We start from the raw sequence: 24,177 nt of genomic DNA on the forward strand, positions 1-24,177 counted from the left end.
GCCGCACAGACTAGTGGTACCTATAAAGATTATACTTATTAGTTAGACAAGATACCCTTAACACTAGTGTATGTAGAAAGTCGAAAACTAAATTTGTATGAAAATGACAGATCGTAACAACACTCGGTAGCCTAAGCCCAAAAGGCCTGAGTCGGGATACAATAAGCGACGCCATGACCGTGCTACTATAACTTCGTAACGCTTATATTATTATTATTATTGCGTTTCACCCGTAAAAAAATTTACCCTCATGCGCTTAAAGAAGTTTCACTTCAATCCTCATGACTGTAACATTAGAAAATAACTGATATAGACAAAAGTTTATTAATATATATATATATATATTAAATTAAAATCATCATGAAATTTAAATTTATATCTAAGATGTTAGAGCACCAATATCAAATAAAAAGTTAATCAAGGGTCATAAATACATACCAGACTGGGTTTCTACTTTATAATCATTATTAATCCCTTTTTTTATTTCATTGAGTACTTGCTCTTTTGCAATTTTCACTTTTAAAAGTATGTTATAGGCCTTAACAATCAACTTTTATAAATGACTAGTTAACTTAAATTGAAATTAGGGGTATACATAAACAGTAACAAATTCAAACTAGTTTCAAATCATTAATACAAACTAGACTTATTTGATCATTTATTTATTCATTTAGGAAACAAAACAGATACATCTCTAAAAGTATAAAACAAAAAAAAAACTTAAAATTAACACATTGGACACATCCACAAAAAGTTTCACTGATAAAATTATATTGTAATTATACCTCACAAATAACAAACCTATCGCTTTAATCGAACACTAATTTCCGTGTTCACAGTTGTATATTTTTTTCACATTGTATTTTAAGTCCTTGTACTTTATGCAATGCAATCTTCTCATAACTTTTTAACAATAGAAATAGTACTGCGGTTTGATATATCCGCAGTACCATTTCTATTGTTTCTTCAAAGTTGTTACTAAATAAGTTGCTTCTTCGTTTTACAGATTACAAATTTACAGATTTTCGTACAAATTTAGTTTTCGATTTTCTACATACATTACTATTAAGGCTAAGGGTCTTGTCTAAGCCCATTCATCATCATCATCATCATCATTTTTAAAGAGTAGTATCTAACTTATCTGTGGTAAAATCTTGATACCTAACTAGAAATACAAATGACAATGAATAATCATAATTTTTAAAATATTTGTTGCGTAAAGTTCTAATTTTCATTAACACAGTACTAAAAAATATAAGTTTTCTCTTAAGTTTTAGTGCGTTAGTGTAAACTTGTTAATATCATATAGCATTAAAATGCCCGACTTGCCGGTTATTAGTATTCAATGTGATTGGAACGACGCCCTAAGGTGACTTTTAATTTAAATAATGGTAAATAAATATAACTAAGGCTTTACAGTTCTTTATTTACAGATTACCACAAAGTAAGGTGTGGATATCAATAAAGTATCTCAACATTAACAGTGTTGATGATAAAATTACAACATCTATCAACAAGCCAGATGTAAAAATCAAAATACATGTACCGGAAAACTTTCAATTGATTTCATATTCAAATCTTAGTCTTGTTTTAAAACATGTGGAATCTGATTTGAAAGTTGCATTTGTAGCTCCAACAAAAGTCCATGATTTGCACCAAAAAGCTATACTTTCTGTATGTGCTGCAGATAATTCTCTGACTGTATCATCGTGTGAGGGTGATCAGCTTTTAGTGTGGGATAGCAGAACTAGTAAGTTAATACTAACACTATTTATCTTCTATATGTTTCTACATAATTCAAACTTGTTATTTTTTTAGGTGAAACATTATTGGATTTGAAAGGCCATGGTGGTCCTATTTACAAGTGTCGTTTTTTTCCATCTGGATTAGTGTTAATATCTGCTGGAGCTGATGGATCATGTAAAATTTGGTCAGCACAATCAGGAATTAACCCTGTTACTCTACAAGGACATGTGATGTCTGTGGCAGATGTTTGTATTATTGATAAGGGAAGAAATGTTATTTCTGTCAGCAAGTAAATATTATTTTACAATTAATAATTTATCTTCTATTTTACAGTAAATAAATATTTTATAATTTATGTTATAAGTAGTAGTAAGGTAGAGTTTTAAGCTTATCAGTATCTTCCTCCTAAGTGCCTCCATTTAAACAAGTTTTTAGTATTAGTATAATGCCTTAGTATATAGTATAATGACTTAATGCCTAGTATGCCTTATGAGGCAGACACATTTCTGACCTTTTTCATTAATGTTTAATTTTATAGACTAATAAATCTTTTTATTATCTGCTTTTCCTAGGGCCCATTCTGTTTGGTCAGTTCAGGGGTCACCTATGCTTATAATTAATATTAGCCCCAGGAGGAAAAAGTATAAATTTTATATATATACAACACATACAATATTTCATTGTATGTGTTGCATTATCATTACATACTAAGATTGGTTCTGACTCAATTGTTTGATTTGTTTAACAGGGTTGACATGGAACACCCAGATATATATATATATATAAAGCTTATTTTAAATAATGTCCTCCTTAAAATTTTCATTTACTGCTGTAAAAAAAGCAATATTATTATTGAACCAAAAATATTTTTAGAGATGGTACAGCAAAGTTATGGGATGTTGGTGAATCAAAATGTTTGGATGATGTAATTAAAGGTAGAGGCCCCATTAATTGCTGTGCATTGACAATAACTCAAGATGAAGGCACTGTCAACAATGATAGAGAGGTAAAAGTAACTGTAATTAAATAAATTTTAGGTAATTGCTGATTATAGTATCTGCTATACTTATTATAGCTTACATTAGTTCATGCACTTATGTATGTATTCTTGTTTCATCAGTTATATAAACATTGGTTTCAAAGAGAGGCCACATGCAACACCCTCTTGAACAATATGAATTTTTATTTATTTTCTAACTAATTTATTAGTTGAACTCTAAGAACTGCTTCTTAAATGTGGCTATGGTACTTGATCATTATTTTATTGCATAGTTCAATCATTACTTATTATAATAATAATCTGAATAAATAAAACAAAATTGTGTGTAAGCATGCAAGCATACAATATTGTTCAAAAATCAATACTGATATTGAATAACATATTTATTTAGATAATTATTAATATCCTGTAAATACTGTGATGTTATATAATCTGCCTCAATGAATCAACTATCCAACTCAAAATTATTAGAAAAAAATATTTATGTATTAGTATGTAATAATTAATTTTCTATATTATATGCAAGTCGCTATTTACAGACCACAGACTGGGGTCTCTTCCCAATCTGTATAATAATGTTTTTTAAAAAAATGTGTTATTTACTTATTTCAGATTGGAACAGCAAATAAGCAGTTAGTTATTGGTTGTGAATCAGGTGAAATTGTAGGTGCTCACATAGCAAAGAGAGAAGTAACATTTCATAAACAGTTAGGATCACCATGCAACACCTGCATTATTATTGAACAAACCATAATTGTGGGATGTGCAGATGGAAAAGTAAGTCTTTTGTGGGTTTTTCACTACAGATGAGATATTAATTCTTTTTGATTAATTTGTGGGAAGATATATATGTCAAAATGTTTTAAATGTGAAGATTAGGTACAGTTTACTACTTATCTATAAGAGAATAGAATTCAATTGAAACATTTGTTACATTTGCTAAAGGCCTGCTCTTATATTTTGTGTGTTGTTCTAAATTGGAGTGCTAACCAATTTCATTATATAAAAGATATTTAAATTTTTGTGATTCACAGAATACTCTTGCTGACTTTATATTAATAAAAAAAGATATTTCGCAGTTATTAATAAAAAAGGGCTGGGTTCCGCAGGGTTAAACTGAATGTATATAATATATATTAAATTTTTAACACAAATATTTTAAATTTCAGATTATCCATTTGAAAGTGGAAGATGGTGAAATAATCAAAGAAATTCATGAATCTGCTAGCCCAATTCTTTCTATGTGTGTTCTTACGAATGGCCTGTATATGGTTGGAAGACAGGACGGGAATTGTGCTGTGCTCTCAGTACTTGACGACTTTAACTCTGTTAGAGTGCAGTTAACAGGCTCAGACTGTGATGGCATCAGAGATATATCATTCAACAGTAAATGGATTTTTGTAGGGTGTCGTGATACTAAAGTCAGAAAATATGACTTTAATCAAATAAGTGTACATTATAAGTAACAAGTGAAAGACATTGTGCAGAGAATATTTTTATTATATCTGATGTATAACCTGCAACTCAATAAAAACCGCTAAAAGCCCCTACATATACATGATTTTGGTTGTACTGACTTGATCTGAAAATGAAATAAATTTAGGGTTATTTTAACACTAATATTAATTCTTATAAGCATTTTATTTTCACAAGTATCATATTTGTAAAGAAGAATAATTCTCTCAACAGTCAACACTTTATTATAATGAAAATTTGTAATGATTAAAGGTGACTTTAACCAGCAAAAATATATTTTATTTTATTTGAAAAATGCTGGTCAATTATATTTTATCTTAAAAGCACTGAACACTATAATTTCTTAAAGCACACCTTAGCATTGTTCTCTTTGAAATTATTTTTGTAACTGTTTATACCAATAGAGAGCCTTTTGTATAAATGGTGCCATACTTTTCTATCTGAATCAACACTTTTTTTTAAGTGTAGCCACTCTTTATCTTTTTGTGTTTTTATACTATTTGTATCTGAAAACAGAATTTATTACTGAAATTCAAGAGATATGAAATGCCTGCTGGTCAAATTAGACTTATTAATACCATTTTGCTGTAATTTTGCAGATACGATGTTTGCTACGCAAATTATCCAATTTAACCATTTTTCCATATTTATAACAACATTATAAAGTCCCTTGCACATGAGACGTACCTCGTGTTGTCGTATTGGTTTATATTCTAGAAATATTATTTTAGTTTTATTTGATAGACATTTATACAATAAGAAGTAATTATATAAATTAACCGCCTGGTACTAGTCGGACGAGAAATATATTTTAATGGTAGACTTTACCGAGAAGAGCGCTGCGGTTTCTCTTTTAATTAATGAAAATTGATACCAAATATAAAAAAAATACCAATCGCTGATTTAATGTGTATAAATAACATTAGGCTGCACTTGGGTTTTATACTCAAATTTTAAATTAAACAGAACTGAATAACTGATGTCAAATGTGCTTTGATTTAAAAACCTCTAAAATCAATCAAGGCATATTTCTATATCTCCATAGTGATAAAAAGACATACTTGGATTTAACCTTATTTTCTCTGAATCTGTTTGTATTTGTTTTTCTTTGGTGAGTCCTTTATCTGATGAAACTTCTATTTCCGAAGCAATGTTAATACAAGACAAAACTTTGACTGTTAATTTTCGAGTGTTCTGTGATTTACCGACATAATTTATAGGTAATTCTTTACCGTCTCCGTTATCACCCTTTTCATGTGATCTTTTTATGTTTAAGCAAATAGAACCACTTCCTTGTGAAGTTTGATAGGAAGCTTGATATTTCGATTCTATAGCCGTATTTGTATCACATATATTTAGCAAAAAGGTCTTTTGTAAATCATTACTGTCTTTCAAAATTTCTTCACATAAATTAGAAATATCTGCCACAAATTGTTTTTCAACATTTTGCTCCCTCTCTCTTAAAGTAATTGGAGAGGGAATTGATTTCTCATCTGCTTCATTAATGAAACCTAATGATATTACGGACTTGCTAACGGTTGCAGAAAGTTTTGTTGTTAAAGGATAAAACTCTTCAGGCCATGTTTCGTCTACATTATCTAATTAAACATTATACAATTTAACAATGCAGTTTAAACATTCTTAATAAGTACATTTTAATGATGTTGATATAAATAAGTGTTTTGACTCACATAGAAGGTGTGTATTTGGAGGGGAAAAATTAATGTGTTTAAAGTAGTTTCTTTGAGAGCTTGATGAAAGTTTTTTGTGCAAAAAGCTGGCTTCATTTTTATTGTACCTATAATTCATAATAAATTTAATTTAAAATGTGAAATTTCAATATATATTTTTTTATAACCTACATAAAAGTTTATAAACATCTTACTTGGAATCACCGTCTATTGACCGTTGTTCGTTTCCTGAAATTTAAACGTTATTTATCAATTACTAAAGAATTTATTTAAATAAATTTTAAAAGCACGGACAAGTAAAAATCCTATCGACTCAATTTCACTATACATATAATTACCGATATTGGTATCAGAAAATTTAACTTTTTTAAAACTATCTTCGGACCATTCATATGAATCTTTTAGTTCTAATTGAATATTTTCTGTACTGACATTTGTATCTAATCCATATTCGATAGATGGTTTTATTTCAGATACTGTGAGCTGATTCAAAGCGTCGTCCTCTTGTATTTGTTCTGTTTGAGTGTTTTCGGGACTTTCCATTAATTGTATTTTTTCTCTAATAGTAACGCTTTCTTGGTTTCCACTATTGTTACTTTCTTTTATGATATCATTATCTGCACCGTGAGTACTTGTATCTTTGGGTACTATTTCGTAGTAAGTTTGGTTGTCAAAATAATTTTGTTCGTCTGTATTTTTAGTTAGTGCTCCGTTTTCTAATTTGCTAGTTTTGCTTTCTGTTGCATCTAACTCATTTTCGATATGTGGTTTAGTTTCAGATACTGTGAGCTGATTCAAAGCGTCGTCCTCTTGTATTGGTTCTGTTTGAGTGTTTTCGGCACTTTCAATTAATTGTATTTTTTCTCTAATAGTAATGCTTTCTTTGTTTTCACTGTTGTTACTTTCGTTTTTGACATCATTATCTGCATCGTGAGTACTTGTATCTTTGGGTATTATATCGTAGTAATTTTGGTTGTTAAAATCATTTTGTGCGTCTGTATTTTTGGTTTGTGCTCTGTTTTCTAAATTGCTAGTATTGCTTTCTGGTGTATCATTAGAGAAGTCATTCACAGAATCAGCTTGTTCTAAAATAATCATTTTAGGTAAATGGCTACCAGTCATGTCTATTGTATTTCTTTCACCATCTGTTTTTATTTCATCTTTTATATTTATTTCCTCTTTATCGATGGCTATGACTTCTGATACTATCTTATCAAGAAGATTTTGAACAAAACCATTTATTTGATTGTCATATCTACATATGCTGTCAATTATATCCAATAGAATAACATCTATCATATTGATTTTATATTCATTTGTATTTGAAGTTATGTTGTTTATGTCATCGTAAAAGCTAGTTTTTTCTTCTTTGTTTAATGATAAACGTGATATATTGCTGACAATTGAATGGAAGCTAATGGTTCGCGATGGATATTTCTCTTCTACGTACGATATGCTTTCAGATTTGCAATTCTCCTGAAAATAACATGATTTAATATATGACATAAACATTGGTACTTTTACTTCATTACAAAGACTTACTACTACTGCTTCAATCAGATCATCGATTATATCCCATACATGACCCTCCTTTTCTTCTAAATCTGAAAATAAAATTTAGTTTATTATTATTTTTGAATATTTTCAGCAGATTTTAACTATTAATTTTAACTGCCTTCAAAGTCATCCATCATTAAATTAATATCCGACTCGTCAAGAACACTCGCAATCCAAACAGTCACCTGGAAAATTAAAAAATAGGACTTACGAATAGCAAGGGTTTAACATGAACATGTTTTATTCAGCATCACACGAGTGTTAAAATTGTAAGTTTTAAAAAGTTTCATACACTACTAACTTTATCTTATCACAGTTAAATTAAGATTATAATTAATATATGCAAGGAGGGTGAAATAATGTATTTCGTAAAACAAGAAAAAGGTGAAAAAATACTTATAATTTTTTTTTAATTTTAATGTTTTATGTAACGAACTTTACTAATATTGATTTGTTTTGACGTTCGTTATTGTGACAAGTGATAGGATAAAGATGTTTAAATAAACAATATTTCATGAAAACAATTTCATTAGCTCGTGGTACCTTTTCTGATATTTCGTCTCGTATTGTTTTATGAATGGTATTTCTTTTCCTTCTTCGAAGAAGCTGTTCTATGTCATTGTTTACGATTTCGGTAAGATTTTTTAAACTGAAAATTATTTAATTATTTATTATTAAACGCTTCATTTTCACCAGATTTGACGTTTATCGTTATTATATTTTTTACCTCGTTGGTACTGGTATTCGTCCACATGGCAATAGCTTCATTACAATTCTATGTCCAAAAATAGCGCAGAATAATTTTTCTTTGTCGATGTTTCCGTTCTTTATAAATTTTAATTTATTCGATCTGAATAAAGATGAGAAAAATGAAAATTTCACGAAGAAAGAGAGAACAGAAAAGAACGCCAGAAAGTACCTGGATCGTTTGAGTTTTTGAGATTTAAAGCAATAAATTGCATCCTTAATATGGACCACGGCTTTTTCATCCATAACATATTGTCGCAACCTATCTACCTAAAAAATAAATTAGATTATATGAATGATGAGAAATAAAAAATTATCTACATGAATGTTGGTCGGAACTAATCTATTTGTAAAAGACTCCAAGATGTTTGAGACCGTGTAAGGTACATGCGGATAGACAGTGAGATAAAAAAATATTACATTTCTAATCATTCTGATAAAATTAGGAAAAATTAATAAAAAGTTTAATACCTACCATGAAGTTAGGGAGAGTCTTCCCTCTATTTCTCCAGGTATCAAGACATTGACGCTTTGACGGAATAGCTAGTTCTGCTAGTCTCATTAGACATCTGCTCTTTGTATTTGTAACTGGTTTACGTTTGCCACGCCTATGTTTACTAAAGTAAAAGTAAGTTAATTTTGAACTATGTTGCTATAACATTTCCTATTTTATAAAAACAAGAAAACTCATAAAAATTAAAAAAACACGGCAACAGTTATTTGGTTGGCGTAATTTTGATTTACGTCTATAATAAATAAATCGATTATATTATATAGGCTATATTTGTATTTAACATACTGCATCTTCTTTACAGAGCCGTTTATATTGATATTAACTGGTGTAAACTGTTGTTGTTTTTTACTACAGTTGGGTTTCTCCTCCCGTAGCTTTGTGCCGCGAAGGACTTCGCTATTCACGCCTGTGTTGGCCCAAAATTCGGTAAAGTCTAAGGAATTTGTTTCGAAACATTCTGAAATTACAATTTAAAAGTTATTGGACAAAGTTGTTTATAAGGCTTTATATAAAGTATTTATCACGCTTTGGAAAGCGACATAGTTTTATATATCTTAATGCTACGCGTTACTCTTGTTCTAGGAGAAATATACTCTATATTTTACAAACCAGAACCCATTGTATTTTTATCAATTGTATAAGAGACGTGATCACACAATTTACAGAAAATTTAAGGTCTTTCTTTTATAATATAAATCTCGTAGGCTTAGCATTCTAAAAATTACATGTCGAATCGATAACCTCCTTCGGTTAAAAACCACATACATTCCGAAACTTTTGAAAGTACCACTTATTTTTTTTTAGATAAGTAGTTTAAGTAGAAACAGAACACTGTTTTAATGTAACGCGTAACAACGGCATTTGGCGGGAGATTACAAAAATATTAAATATTTGGGGAGACGACAGTTGGCTACTGTTTCGACATTGTAAAATAAAGGTAAATTATATTATTCAACTAATACATTTTTCGTAGTATTAGCAGCGTTTTATTAAAAAGGTTGCGTCGCTAATTTTTAACAAATATAAAAGTACAAACGTCATTTTTAATTAATAATTTATAAATTTATTATAATTGATTTTTTTTTAAATTTTATGGCCTGGTAACGAGACCTTTAAGCCAATTATAATTGATAATAATTTAACAGCGACTACTGAAGATAGCATCAGTGCTGTCCAAAGCATGATAGAGGAAGATAACAGAGTGACCTATCATCAGATACGGGCAACCTAGGCATTGGTACGAGTAAAGTTCAAAAAATATTACACGAACATTTAGGCGTCAGGAAGCTTTGTACCAGATGGATTACTCATACATTAACCGACGACCAGAAACACCTTCGCATGGACTGGTGTCGCCAAATGTTAGTTAAGTTCGATGGCGGTGAATCAAATGCTGTATTTGACATTGTCACAGGTGATGAAAGCTGACAATCAGCTCAGTGGGTGTTTCCTTTCGAGGATCGGCCAACTAAGGTAAAGAAAACAAGAAGTCAAGGAAAAAAGATTATTGCCTCATTTTTTGTCGGAAGGGTCATTTCGCGACAGTTCTACTAGAAGATGGAAGGACAGTTACTGCATACTGGTATGTCAATCGCTGTTTGCCTGTTGTTTTAGAAAAAATCGACAGCAGCGCCCTCGAAGCAGGATCTTCCTTCACCACGACAACGCTTCAGCGCACTCCGCAAAACGGACTATTGATTATTTGACTATGGCAGTTGTCGAGATAATGAGTCATCCGCCATACAGATCTAACCTGGCGCCCTGCGACTTTCATTTATTCACAATAACTAAAGTTAAAAAATCGAGATATTCGCTTTACGAACCCTGAAGATGCGATGAAAGTGTACAAAAATGCCATAGAAGAGACCCCTAAGGAAGAATGTGCCCATTGCCTTTCTCAGTGGTTCCATCGAATATGATCGATGTGTAGAGAGGAACGGAGATTACGTCGAAAAATAATAAAAGTTTTGGGCAATTTCCTACATTAACCGTTTTTCATTTTCTAAACATTTTCAGTGTTACCTAGGTATATAATATGTGTATTATACACAGGTGCTAACTGCTATGACTTAGGCAAGTGTAGTCTGTGGAGGCAATAACAAATATTAAAATCGTTGTTTTGCCAACAAAAATATAATGACGGCAATACAATTGCAAGATATTTCAAAATGTTATTACAGATGTGTAACTAACCCATTTATTTAGGTGCGATGGTTTATTTAACTTTATATGTTGGCTTTCAAATTAATATATTGGTAACTCGGAAGGTACTACAGTTAATGCTCACTCGCTCCCTTGATTTATACACAATGTAATATACAGTCATTCTCATTTCTCAGTGTTTTAGTAATTTTAAGCTAGAACGGACGTAATTTTTTCTTATATAGTATAAGTTTAAAACTTACGAATTTATAAACAATCTATGAATTTCGTAGATACAGCATTACTTAAAAATTACAAGATCATTGCCCCGTGCATTTGGTGCCGTTACCTGAGAATACAATAACATCTGTAATTGACTAGTGCAGAACAAAAGACCTAAAGATGTGGTCGCATTTAGAACGTGGCAGTTCGCCAGTAGATTGGTGTGAATCTAACTATTCTATTACACCTATGATAGCCGAATTTGTTAATACTGTAAGTAACATTTAATTATAATATATTAAGCTACAACACATTTCATTATCTTCTATTTAATAATTAATTTGGTATTATAGGTTTTCTTAAAGATCTCTTAATAAATTTAATGAATTATATTTTTCAGATAAGCAATGTTCTCTTCTTCTTACTTCCCCCAGTGTTAATACACCTATTTCAAGGCTATGCAAAGTTCTTTAATCCTGCAATTAATGTCTTGTGGTTGTTGTTGATGGTGGTTGGGTTAAGTTCTGCCTATTTCCATGCTACCTTAAGTTTAGTTGGTAAGTGGTTAAATATTTTGTATAACTGAAATATGTGAATGTAAACCTAAACTCATAGCAAATCAATTTACTTACAGGACAGCTTCTAGATGAGTTAGCAATACTTTGGGTGTTCATGGCTGCATTTGCAACATTTTTTCCAAAAAGATATTTTCCAAGTTTTTTAGGTGGTAATAGGTATGTTTATTTTCAATGTATAATTGAGATTACACTTAGTTGCACATTATATTTAAAGTTTACTGGCTCTGGCTCATCTTGGGGTAGTTGTGCCTATAAGCTATGAAACCTAATGTTAACCTACTAATAATTATTATTGCTGATCAAGTGTGTAAAATGCTGCAAAATCCGTAGTATAAATATTAAAATTAGGCTATATATAGTTGGTAGAATATTGATATTTTTATATCAGCTGTTTTTTTCTTGATGTTTCACATAAATTCATTTCAACTTCGGTCCATAAACCAACAAATAATTTTTAAGTAAAACAATTGTATATTTATTTGGTGGCTAAGTGATTATTGCATGACTAGGAAACCGTAAGTATGTTTAAACATCTTATCATAATTTCAAGGCTAAAGTGAACAATGAAAATTGTAATACTTGCAATCATTCTTAATCTACCAACTTTAGGATGCAATTTGTTTGATTACAAAAATGTTGAAGATCATCTTATATTCTAAACTCATTATTGGAATTATTTTATGTTTGATATCAAGTCACAATTTACTTTACTTTTACCTACAAAAGAAAATCACATTATTGCCGATTGTGCATAACCTTTCTGTCTACTAAGCCTAAGCCTTTACTTGCAAGTATTAAGTGCACTTCAGCAAAAAATCTATTGTTGCACAGTCGGGATTCGATCATACAACCTGTGTTCATAATGTTAAATGCTAAAATTAATATTTTCTTTGATATTTTAAAAGTAATACAAAGTAATAATATATACTATAGATATTTAAAATATAAGAAAATCATTCCAAAAATAAACTAAAAAGGAATTGCCTGTGTCAAAGCAGATGTAGATCGGTTTTGTTTTGAGTGACGTCAATACATTTGCTTAGAATTAAAGTTCAAACAAAACAATCCACACAAAAAATGGATTGGAAACAAATAGTAAAAAAATTCAAATTATAAGTACTCCAAGTGCAAATGTCCTCAGATATCATATTTGTATGTGCCAACAATGTTGTCCTATTTGACCCTCATTAGAATTAGGTAATGGCCTGCAACTGGTGATAAGAAATGCCTATTAATTTGACCTTTAATATTGCGTGTGCAGAATTCGTAATCCGCATTCCCGGTGTCATAGCTACGTCGTATGAATTTCACATGGTTTATTGTAATAAATTCTTATCAATATGTTCGTGCCGATTTCACGGTACTTCATTATAGTTTCGTCTTACGGTTGTTGCATTTTACAGTAATTAATCTTCGAAATGTACTACACACGTTTTATATAATTTAGTGAAATTATTTTAAGGTACCGAACCTTGATGAGCTTACACCCTCTTGTACGTCATGTATAAATCTATTCGGCTAACACTAAGTTACCGCGTTACCACTAAGTAGGGAATGCAATCACGACCCCGCGAGATGGTGTGCCCTTTTATGAGATCAATCCCGAGGCGTAACATGACGAAATCTCGTTGGATGAACGAGATTAAGTAGATAGTTACTTCAATGAACGAGCGTATCTCTGTGCGTCGAAAAAATGCAACCGCAGCGTGGTTATATGTTAAAATCCGTGTAACTATATGATGACTCAAAGGCGACAAAGTTTTCCAGTTGCCTAACAAATATATCGTAAAGAAGAGAAATATATTCAAAGGATTATATCGTCAGACACACTTTTAAACGCAACTGCTGGTAATTGCTCTGCACTGCTATTAAAACCCTCTTCAAGAGGAATTAGAAGAGACAGAGAGCAGCTAAAAGACCTTCACCTGTTTCTGCGAAATTAGATAGATTGAATGTACTCATTAAAAGAGATGAATCTATATTAGTGGGGTACCTTTTTACAATTTGCTTATACCTAATAGCTTACTCATGCTGGTGCCAACCAGTGTAGAGTCAGATAGGGCATTTATAGCCACTGGGAACAAAGCAGATGATGGCGCTTGTCAGTCAGCACTCTTGCTGCTATGTATAGTATGCTTTTTCTTGAAAGTATTTCAAAATCCAAATTTCCAAAATCACTCCTAAATATCTAGGGTATTCTAACTCTTTATTCATGAAATATATTACTGCGAAGGCTTGTAATAAAATAACTAATGAATAAGCTTCGTAATTTATTATTAAATAATAGGAATAATTAATATGAAAAGGAGTTACAAAAAAAATATTTGTCTTTAAAATAATGTCATATCTTAAATAATTAAGATTGTAATTCTTAATCCTACGATATCTCGCCGCCGAGCGCAGCCTACGAGCCGCAGAGGCCTAGTGGTCCAAGGACATACATCCCATATTACTGGAACGCACTGGATTCGAACCAGACAAAACAATCACTGTTTAATGGTGGAAGGGATCTAGATGATTATATTGCCTTTATGTCCCAATTTGCGGTTCTCACTGCCAACAATATGCTGTAGTGGAAAAACATTTATATTATTTAGGTATACATGACATACAAACCATTTGTATTTCAGGAGATTGCTAGCTTTATATGCTAGCGTATTCTCCGTGTTATCGACCGGATTTCTCGTGATGCATCCGAAAGCCAATGCCTTCGCTCTGATGACTCTTGCAGTACCAGCACTTGTATTTCTTTGCAAAGAATTGAAAAGGTATGTTTTGCTATTACCTTTATCCATGCATTTTTTATGATTATCGTTTAGTTTTTTATTATTACAAATTTAATATAAACATTGCCTTATAACATGAATTGCAAATTGGCTACACTGATATTATAACAAGTCTTTATGATTTACTTTTATTTACCAGTTTATTATTACCCTTTTATTTTACTTCATAACGCTTTTTAAAGTCATGATTTAGGTACAGATTATTTTTAATAACATTTTAGTGTCTATAATGTCTAATTGCCAATTGTATCTTCCGTCTACCTATAATTTCCCTTAACAATTTAAACAATAAATCAAATATTATTTAATGCGAGCACGAAGTAACACGTTACCGCTATCTAATGACAGAATTGTGTTTCCAGAGTAAAATGTGCGCGCGTTTACCGTCTTGGTCTGCGATGCGTTGCTGTAAGTCTTCTGGCAATGTTCTGCTGGATCATCGACCGAATGTTCTGTGACGCCTGGCTTTATATAAACTTTCCGTACCTGCATGGAGCCTGGCACATTCTGATCTTCATCGCAAGTTATACAGCCTTAGTTCTTTACGCCTATTTTAATGTTTCTGAGGAGAGGCCGGAGCAGAAGCCGCAATTAAAATACTGGCCAAAAAACGACTTTGAATTAGGAATACCATATATAACAATAAAACATCCGTACAAAAAGGATAATTTAGCTATTTAGTTTTTTTAATAAAAATTACTCAAGTGAGTTTATAGAGTTTATCAGTATATACTATCTGTGATGTATAGTTTTACTAACAGTGATTAAGTGCAATTTGTAATTTTTAAGATTTTCAAAGTATTTATTTCAGTTTCGAAATCCATCACAAAAGTATAATCTTTTATTTGGTAGGTATGATGAAATTTGAACGAGTTTGTCATTTTTTATTCTATTATACATTTTCCACACATATAAAATAATATATTTTATTCAATTACCATTGTATGAAGTGTGTTGTTACATAAGTTATCTCTAACAATGCTTACTTAATTAACAAACTACTATTTCAATAATTAATTTTGTAATTAAGTTTGACTTATTTATAATTTATGCATTAATATTAAGTGCATTAATATTATGTATAATGACACATAGTGATGAAATAAATTTTATAATTTGCTACAATATGCATGCATTTTGTATATACAAATTTTTATTTCAGGTGGACAATACTACAATTACTTAGATTTATCAGAGATATTGTAGGATACATTTTTGAGAATATAGGTAACTCTGGAATACATTATACTAGCTGCCTCCGCGAACTTCGTTTCTCTTTAATGTTGGTTTAGTTAGCCTTAATACCGTGACACGAAAGAATAATCGGTTTATCATAGCAGTGCCATCTCCAATCCAGTCGAAAAGTATCGACATCTGTTAGAATCTTTTGGAGTTAACAGAATCTTTGAAATAAAATTGCGACTATAATTAAAGATCTAAGCTATCCTATCTCTTAAGTTGGACCAGACTGCTCACGGTCTAATTTAATTTAAAATCGATTAAGTAGTTTAGGAGTCCATCGCGGACAAACATCGTGATAGGAGATTTATATATATTAAGAAGATGTACATATTGGATTCTAAAGATTATTTGTTATTTAAGGTTACCACAACTATGAATGATATAGTTTTATTACAGCCCTACTAACTAATTAGTTAAATGTACATTATAGATGATGAAAGTTGGGTATGATTCAATTATTATTTATGTCTAAAACACTTACAAGCAAAAATGGTTTGACCGGAAAATTAAGAAAAAACTGAAAAAATTTATATAAAAAATTTATTAAAACAAACATCCAAAAGTTAGCATTTAAAAATGCAAGGCGTACCAATTGCTAAATAAACTGTGCGCTAGAATAACATCATTATTTAAAATTATATAGTAGTAGTGGAGCATAAACATTTTTGTAGTAGACTAGCAACTCTTAAGCTAATGTCATAATGGAATAGCCTTTTTAAAATGGCAGTATAAAAATAATCAGATTCATTAATTCAATACATTTTCTATTCACATTCCTACACCACAAACATTCGTTGGAATGCAACATTTGCATAACCAGTAACAACACTAGGTAACAAAATGAATAATATTAAATTTTTATAGTAATTCAACACAAATTTAGATTATTTTTTATAGAATAAAATTTAATTTAGATAGTTATGTTAATTTGAAACCAAAACTGTGAAATTAATGTGATAACTACATATTATTCCTTTACCATTTTAGTTTGAGTGAACTTAACTAGTCTGAATCGGAAGACACATGGTTGTGATTTCCTGGATGTAAGTTAGAAGAGTTCACCTATTTGTGGGGAAATGTAGTCCCTCCATGGTACACAACATGATTCTTTTCAGTCTCCAAAATTTTTACTTCATGTAGCAATTGTGGCTTTGGCATTAACTTCTGCAATTGATCCCAAATAAAAATTGCCAAGTTTTCAGTAGTACTCACCTGTAATTTTATGTGTTACATTATTAGAACTAAACTTACTGCTTTTACAGATTGTGCTCATAAAATAAGGCTTAACATACAATAATTCTTTTACAAGATAAATTCAAGAAGGTTAAACATAGAAGATACTTTTGTATTCTTCATGACTGTTACTTTTTTCATTATCAATTATGTTCAATTAGGCCAGGATATTTTAACTTACAACAGATTTAAAGTATGGCACATCTTGATCCAGATTTTTATGGTCAAGTGGATCCATTATAGCATCTTTCATGTATTGTTTCAAATCATGTACATTCATCACCATTCCTGTTTGTGGATCTACGGGACCCTTTACTGTTACAAGCACTAAAAATAAAGGATACATTTCAATATTTTAAATGAATTGTAGGTTACATACATTTTTTGCATTTTTTGTAATATGAGTCTATTTAATTATACAGTCGTAAAAAAAGAATAGGCAACATGTATTGGATTCTTGTTTATCCAACCATAAAAGCTGTGCAATATATTAATAAAGAAAGTTAATTAAGCATTATTATTACCAACATAATTATGACCATGTCCATTAGGATTGTTACATTTTCCATATAATTTTTTGTTCTCTTCATCACCTAAAAAAGGGCTGAAATATAATTAAAATTATCTATATTATTTATCAAATATTAAATTAAAATAGACAAAAATCAGATAAAAAGGTTAAAGACCATAATATGTAAGCTTGAATTATCATCAGTTGCTTAGTTTTTCTTGATAATGAATGATAAACGCTATTATGGACATTGTGATACAGCTATAGAATGAGTTATAATGTCGCAATATTCAATATAGTTACTTCGAAAATAAGCAAACCTGTGTAATCGATGGCATGAACTGAAAGTTTCTCTTCTCGTTATAGACACGACAGGTAGGGAAGTCATCTCAATTATTTTTTTCAATTATATTAATAAGATATACTTATAATTCTGTAACTAAAATATTCAAACACGTCCACAAATTGAAACGTTACAACGATAAGTAAATACAATTAAATCACAATCAAAGACTAGGACTATGTTCACAAATTGACATTTTGGTTTACTGTCTATCACTCATTTGATTAATTGATGACATTTCTTGTTTCGTGTTTTGACTTTGACTGTGTTGTTGAATGACGATTGAGACTTGAGAGACTAACTTTTTTCAAATATATTGGACTTGTGTGGACTTTGACTTTCGAGTTTTTCTATTGCCATTATTTTCCTATTTGCTCATTAGAAAGTGGTTTATTAGATTTAAAGGTTTTGTTTTTATCCTATTTTACTCTTTTTAAACTATGTTCTCTCCGTTTAGCAGACAACTACTTTTCTACACACAGGTTTGTAAATTTTATAATATTTTTCTTTATGTTTTCTTCATGTGAAGATTATGTATACTCAATTGCCTTGTTCTATATTTTTGTTTTAGCTTCGTCGCCTCCAAAGCACGTTGGTAATAGCCGAGCATAATAATGAAGCCTTAGTCGCTGCCACCCAAAACACTTTATGTGCTGCAAAAAAAATAGGAGGAGACATCACGGTGCTGGTTGCTGGCACCAAATGTGGCCCAGTAAGTTTTTATAATTTAGTAAATAATTACGTAGTTAAATCCATTAAGAAACTAAGTTAAAGTTACTCCTGTATTATTTCACAACTCTACTTCTACTTTGGTTCACAAATTTTTGAAGTTGACATTGAAATTGAATTATTCATTAAATTTGTAAATCTCCTTAAAACAAAATTAACTGGAATTGTTGTAAAAGTCGGGAAAGTCTTTTTCAAAATTTGTTTTAGCATATAGACATCTGTACATATATTACTGTTTGCTCTAGCTTTTACTTGAAATTTCAGGCTGCAGAAGCAGTTGCAAAAGCTAATGGAGTCTCCAAAGTACTTGTAGCAGAGAGTGATGCTTTTAAAGGATTTTCTGCAGAGTCCCTGACACCACTGATATTGGCAGCTCAGAAGCAATTCAACTTCACACATATTTTGGCACCTGCTAGTGCATTTGGCAAAGCCATCCTACCTAGAGTTGCTGCTAAATTGGATGTGTCACCTATAACCGATATCATTGGTATTAAAGACCCTAACACATTTGTTAGAACTATTTATGCAGGTATGTGTAAGTCCTCCTTCATTCTGTCCTGGGTTTAATTTCTAGCAAAATATAAAGTAATAAAAAATGTTGGGGAGTAACATCATATAAAATTGTATTTGCCATTGGCAATGTATCAGAACTTCAACAATTTTTTTACTAATGCCTTCTTATTTAAAAGTTACTCCTATGTAATATTATTTAATTTTTTAATAACATTGTTTAAGTTTGTTATCTTATCAAAGTTTAAAATTTCAATGATGACAATTGCTTATAGGATGTCTACAAGGTCATTATAATTATGTAACATAGTACTTATATTATATATGTAAATATTATGAAGGGTTATGGATCTGAGCACTTCTAAAATAAAATGGTATACAGTGGAATCTCGATAACTTGAATCTTGTTAAGTTGAAAATTTCAGTAAGTTGAAAAAATTTGCCATTCCCTTCTACTGAACCCCAAAATACATGGTATCTTGAATTTTTTAGACTTTGAAATGGAACAAAATCTTATTTTCCTACGAAGTAATGATAATATGTACATACATATTTATACTCTATAACTCGAATTTCAAAACAGAGACTCTATCTGTTGTAGTAAGTAATATTTAATTATGTCTTACTTGGAATTCTCTGAAATAATAGCAATAAAATCCAGAATGAATGTTCAGGTTCTGGGCTTCTAGTCTATTGTTTTTGTAATGAATACATTCATAGATTTTTTTAGTGTTCTGTTTACTTAATTAATATGTAAAAAATATATACTACAAAACATCGAAAAATACACATAGAATTTGTGACTCTGTAAGTTGAAATTATCAGTTAAATCATATGTGTCTCGAAGTACTTGTTTAGTCACAAACTCGTTAAGTATTATTTTGCATTTCCCTTGACATTCGAGTTTTTGGAGTTTTCACTGTATTATGATAAGATTTTAATAGAAATTTAGATTTCAAAAATGTATATAAAATGTGTTAATAATGAGCTAAACAAGGACACATGACCTTTGTAGCATATACTAGATATTGTGTTTGTTTTATGGGACTAAGGGATTTAGAATAAATGATCAATACTTTATCAAGTCCCTCCTGCCGATAGACGATCACACTGCCAGAAGGATTGAGTTAATTTACACCTTATTAAAAGCTTTGATATAACACTTGAATTACAGGAAATGCAATACTGACATTGGAAGCAAAAGATCCAGTTAAAGTCATCACAGTTAGGGGTACAGCATTTGCTCCTGAGCCTCTAGAGGGAGGATCTGCAGCACAGGAAAAGGCCCCAGAAGGCGATTACAAGACTGACTTGGTGGAGTTTGTTTCACAAGAGCTCACCAAATCTGATAGACCTGAACTCAGCAGTGCTAAGAACATTGTTGCTGGTGGTAAGTTATTAAAGCTGATTTTTAAATATTTTAATTATTTTATTAATTAGGCATAATTATTTTATAATAATTATGCATAAGGAAGAAATGTAATCTATTTCGTTTTTGTTTAGAGTGCATTGGGCTAAGCATTTTGTAGGTATATTTTAAATATTACTTTTGAAAATTATCTAAATAAAGCCATAATTTTATTATTTAATAAAACCAGTAACACTACTACGTCTAGGCCTTGGCCTTGGTAAGTAGGTTATCTGCCTATATTTCATATAGATGGTACAATAATTTTGAAAATACTATTTAAAAAAAAAACTATTTTACTTGGCTTGTGATATCTGTCATTGAAATCTTCCCAATCTATTTTTAATGTTGTTCTTTTATATATATAATACATTTACAGGTCGTGGTTTGAAATCTGGTGATAATTTCAAGCTGCTATATGACCTAGCTGACAAGCTGAATGCAGCAGTTGGTGCTAGTCGTGCAGCTGTGGATGCTGGTTTTGTCCCTAACGATCTGCAGATCGGACAGACTGGCAAAATTGTTGCACCTGTAAGTATTGTTATATTTTGTTTGTTCCACTTCTTGGTTTGGAACTAATTGAATATAGGTTGTGAACCATACCACAAAGCCATGTCGGTGGAAGTTTTTTTGAGGCTAATTTTCACAATCTATGAACAAAACAATTTTTCTTCTCTTAATTTCGTAGTATTTTCACATTTAAATAAAAATTTTTTTTAGTAATAACCTGTGCAATATAAAAAAATTTTCATAAAGAAATATTTTTGTTTTCTACTTCTAGGATCTCTACATAGCCGTGGGCATTAGTGGTGCCATCCAACACTTGGCTGGCATGAAGGACTCCAAGACTATTGTTGCGATTAACAAAGACCCTGAGGCACCTATTTTCCAGGCAAGTAACTACTGAATAAAGCATTCGCAACTGACTTAAAAAAAAGGAGGAAATTGAATATATTTTAGTGATATAAATATATGTATGTAATCTACTTTCTTGGAAACAAAAATACATATTGAGATGATTTTAATTGGGTATATTCCATTTAGGGAACGCACAGTTTCATCAGAATCGCTCTAGTAGTTTTAAAAAGAATTTACGGTAAGCATTTGTGTAGGGGGGACATGTATAATATTACTTAACAATGTTGAAAGGTATACAATATTAATTTTTCAAAAATATGTAGTAAAAGTACCTTTAATATATAGATTGAAGTAAATTCATTTTTTTGATGAATTTTTATTTATTTAATTACAATAATTTATTTTATTATTAACTGCTTTACCATGTGATGAGGAGCATGATGTAATGGTTGAAGGTGCTTATAAAGATCTTGTAAAAAAATCTTGGTGATTTATAAGTTACTGAGAGTTTATTACCATTTCTTCATGTCTGTTGATTTGAGAACTGGCAGTAAATTTAAAACCATTTTTTTTGACTGACGTTTAGAAGTATACACGAATAAATGATAATTTGGTTTACCTCCGCTTAAAAATCATTATATTTTTAAAGAACAGGAGGTAAACAGGCCTAACTAATGTTAAGTGATACTGCCACTCATGGCCACAATGCCAAAGGGCTGTCAAGTACGTTGCCGGCCTTTTAAAAATTCGTATATAGCAACATTTAAAAACAAAACTAAAATATAAACTTTGAGGTATTTAATTGTTAAAATGTATTTAAATTGTGTTAGGGTTTATATAATAAAGTCAATTATACTTATTTAATTATAAAAAAAGATGAACTAACGTTTACGAATAACTGAGGAATCTTGTAGTGCAGACTCATCAATATTAATTAAAATTAACAAAAATCAATTTTGTTATGGAATATTGTGCTTGGCTTAATTCCCAACATTGTTATTATTTTGTCGCAGCAGTTAATATACAATAAAATTACTTTTATTTTCTTTCTAGGTGTCGGACATAGGCCTGGTAGCAGATCTGTTCAAGGCAGTACCAGAATTAACTTCCAAATTGTGATTTTATTTCAGTAGCACTGTAGCTAAATTTATATCAATTGTTATCTGAAAATTTTAAAATATCATTGTGAAGAGATTCATTTATTTTATAAGAGAAATGTTAATAAAATGTAAAAAAAATTATCAATTTATTTCATTACGAGGTGTATCAAAAACTCTTGTAAGTTGTACAGCCTAATTGGAAATAACATGTATACTTGTTTGTTTATTATTGCAAACTTAGTTTATAAATACCTATAAGAACTTCGTTCAAGTTTTGCATATATATTTATGTATGATTGACATTTTTGTTAGAAGTAAATAAGCTGACAAGAATAAGTTTATTCTAACCACGTAACCAAGAAGGCGGCCTGTAATGCTTTACTTTGCAATAATTAGTTTGACCACTCTGCGAACTACGAAATAGATAAATAAGGATAAGGGGCTCTTGGTTGTATTTTTAACTAAACCCAGTCGTCCCACTTAAACTATTAACTTTGTCATATATATGAAAAATCTAATAAATATCGTGGCACGAACAAGTTAATAACTATGTTATTCTTCTATCCTTCATTGTATTGGAGCCAATCATCTCGGTATGCTTCTTAACTTGTTCATTTTTAAGCAATGATCTGCTTAACACATTCTTTTCAAAAATCATTTTACTATTCGACAATAGATGGCGTCAGCAAAGAAAATACCTACACTTTAGGGATGCACACGTACAGGTTTCTTTAACGTTTATCTGCATTTGAAAAAAAATAACATCCTCCTTATCCTTTAGTAAATATATATTTTTTATTTCTCGAAGTCTGAAATAAGCACGAAGTTAATCAAATACCTACATTTCAATTATGAAAACATAAATTTTTCGTTTTGAAATTAAAACCAAGGGTGCAACTTCAGAGTTAAAGCTACAACTAGTACAAAACCAACAGGTAAGGGCAGTCAATCAAGTTAGTAACGATAGCATCTACTTGTGATGTGGTTTGCTCGAGGTGGCATCCTCGTTATCATATTTGCTGGGGAGAGGGGCGGAGCATGAAATAACCGCGCCCACATGCCACGCCTTCCGCGTACTGACACTGACAAACAACGCGACTGTTGCACAGTACAAATCAAATCAATTATCTAGTATTTCCTCGTATGCACTTTTTAATACTTTGGTAAATTATATTTCCGTCTAATTTTTATTTTGTATCACTGACGAACCTTGGTAAGTGTAGCTGAGATTAGGCTTCTGTATTTGCCCATATCAAATACCTATATTAGTTTTTGCATTTATTCTGTAACATGCGAATGACTTTACATTTTAAGGCAAATAAGCGATATGGACGTACCTTCCTAAAACAGTTATTATTTAGTAGCAGGCTGTGTAGGTTGGTATCTAGGGCGGCAAATTTGAGAACTTTTTTTGCTACTCATAGAAATCAAAAAGATTTCAGCATGACAGTTTTCTGATGCTTTACAGATAGAAGTCTGTAGCAAAGCCAACCCCCGACCAGTAATCGACCTCTGCATCCTCAGCTCACACTTTGTATGAGTGAAAAGAGCGAAATTGGTGAAAGTGTATTTCCCTCTTTCCCTTATCAACCTACACATGTCAGTCCTGCTACGGGTGGGAAGCTGCGAACTGGATGGTTTTTGTATAATTTGTGCTCAAAAATCAAACCCAAAAATTATTTTATAAGCAATAATTACGTGCATCGAAATTGTTGGATTTTATAAATAATCTGACAATTGTAGAATGGCGGCAAAACCTTCACAGCCTATACCTTAAAAATTGG

The 24,177-nt window shown here is 30.7% G+C and overlaps 5 protein-coding genes across 8 annotated transcripts; 3 read left to right on the forward strand and 2 right to left on the reverse strand.

Moving 5' to 3' along the window:
• Positions 1–1,139: 1,139 nt before the first annotated feature.
• On the forward strand, positions 1,140–4,302 carry LOC123715904 (proteasomal ATPase-associated factor 1-like). Its single transcript, XM_045671267.1, has 6 exons — positions 1,140–1,369; positions 1,434–1,750; positions 1,819–2,035; positions 2,620–2,752; positions 3,359–3,523; positions 3,916–4,302. Exons 1-6 carry the CDS (start codon positions 1,317–1,319, stop codon positions 4,210–4,212), a joined length of 1,182 nt encoding a protein of 393 aa, XP_045527223.1. The 5' UTR covers positions 1,140–1,316; the 3' UTR covers positions 4,213–4,302.
• On the reverse strand, positions 4,229–9,448 carry LOC123715903 (uncharacterized protein PFB0765w-like). Of its 2 annotated transcripts, XM_045671266.1 has the most exons (15): positions 9,341–9,448; positions 9,017–9,188; positions 8,693–8,834; positions 8,390–8,487; positions 8,198–8,320; positions 8,014–8,119; positions 7,589–7,655; positions 7,456–7,517; positions 6,252–7,389; positions 6,108–6,141; positions 5,914–6,020; positions 5,284–5,820; positions 4,801–4,935; positions 4,577–4,728; positions 4,229–4,328 (listed from the first exon to the last, which is right to left on the reverse strand). In XM_045671266.1, exons 1-15 carry the CDS (start codon positions 9,348–9,350, stop codon positions 4,284–4,286), a joined length of 2,928 nt encoding a protein of 975 aa, XP_045527222.1. In that variant the 5' UTR covers positions 9,351–9,448; the 3' UTR covers positions 4,229–4,283. The 2 variants fall into 2 exon arrangements, 1 of the variants encoding a protein (XP_045527222.1); XR_006754495.1 differs by lacking the exons at positions 4,229–4,328; positions 4,577–4,728; positions 4,801–4,935 and having other exon boundaries at positions 5,785–5,820; positions 6,346–7,389.
• On the forward strand, positions 9,101–15,721 carry LOC123715905 (alkaline ceramidase). 3 transcript variants are annotated; one of them, XM_045671270.1, is made up of 7 exons: positions 9,101–9,157; positions 9,536–9,668; positions 11,167–11,368; positions 11,496–11,652; positions 11,730–11,829; positions 14,304–14,441; positions 14,822–15,721. In XM_045671270.1, exons 3-7 carry the CDS (start codon positions 11,276–11,278, stop codon positions 15,138–15,140), a joined length of 807 nt encoding a protein of 268 aa, XP_045527226.1. In that variant the 5' UTR covers positions 9,101–9,157; positions 9,536–9,668; positions 11,167–11,275; the 3' UTR covers positions 15,141–15,721. The 3 variants fall into 3 exon arrangements, with proteins under 3 accessions (XP_045527226.1, XP_045527224.1, XP_045527225.1); XM_045671268.1 differs by lacking the exons at positions 9,101–9,157; positions 9,536–9,668 and adding an exon at positions 10,805–10,936; XM_045671269.1 differs by lacking the exons at positions 9,101–9,157; positions 9,536–9,668 and adding an exon at positions 10,853–10,998.
• A 504-nt stretch (positions 15,722–16,225) lies between these two features.
• Positions 16,226–17,942, reverse strand: LOC123716290 (6-pyruvoyl tetrahydrobiopterin synthase). Its single transcript, XM_045671952.1, has 4 exons — positions 17,766–17,942; positions 17,459–17,538; positions 17,116–17,261; positions 16,226–16,913 (listed from the first exon to the last, which is right to left on the reverse strand). The coding sequence occupies exons 1-4, from the start codon at positions 17,831–17,833 to the stop codon at positions 16,764–16,766; spliced, it is 444 nt and encodes a 147-aa protein (XP_045527908.1). The 5' UTR covers positions 17,834–17,942; the 3' UTR covers positions 16,226–16,763.
• A 120-nt stretch (positions 17,943–18,062) lies between these two features.
• LOC123716289 (electron transfer flavoprotein subunit alpha, mitochondrial) lies at positions 18,063–22,516 on the forward strand. The gene is made up of 7 exons (XM_045671951.1): positions 18,063–18,270; positions 18,360–18,500; positions 18,782–19,046; positions 20,202–20,417; positions 20,815–20,966; positions 21,217–21,327; positions 22,347–22,516. The coding sequence occupies exons 1-7, from the start codon at positions 18,229–18,231 to the stop codon at positions 22,410–22,412; spliced, it is 993 nt and encodes a 330-aa protein (XP_045527907.1). The 5' UTR covers positions 18,063–18,228; the 3' UTR covers positions 22,413–22,516.
• Positions 22,517–24,177: the final 1,661 nt, after the last annotated feature.

The sequence above is a fragment of the Pieris brassicae genome, chromosome 11, assembly GCF_905147105.1.
Source record: "Pieris brassicae chromosome 11, ilPieBrab1.1, whole genome shotgun sequence".
NCBI lineage: Eukaryota > Metazoa > Arthropoda > Insecta > Lepidoptera > Pieridae > Pieris > Pieris brassicae.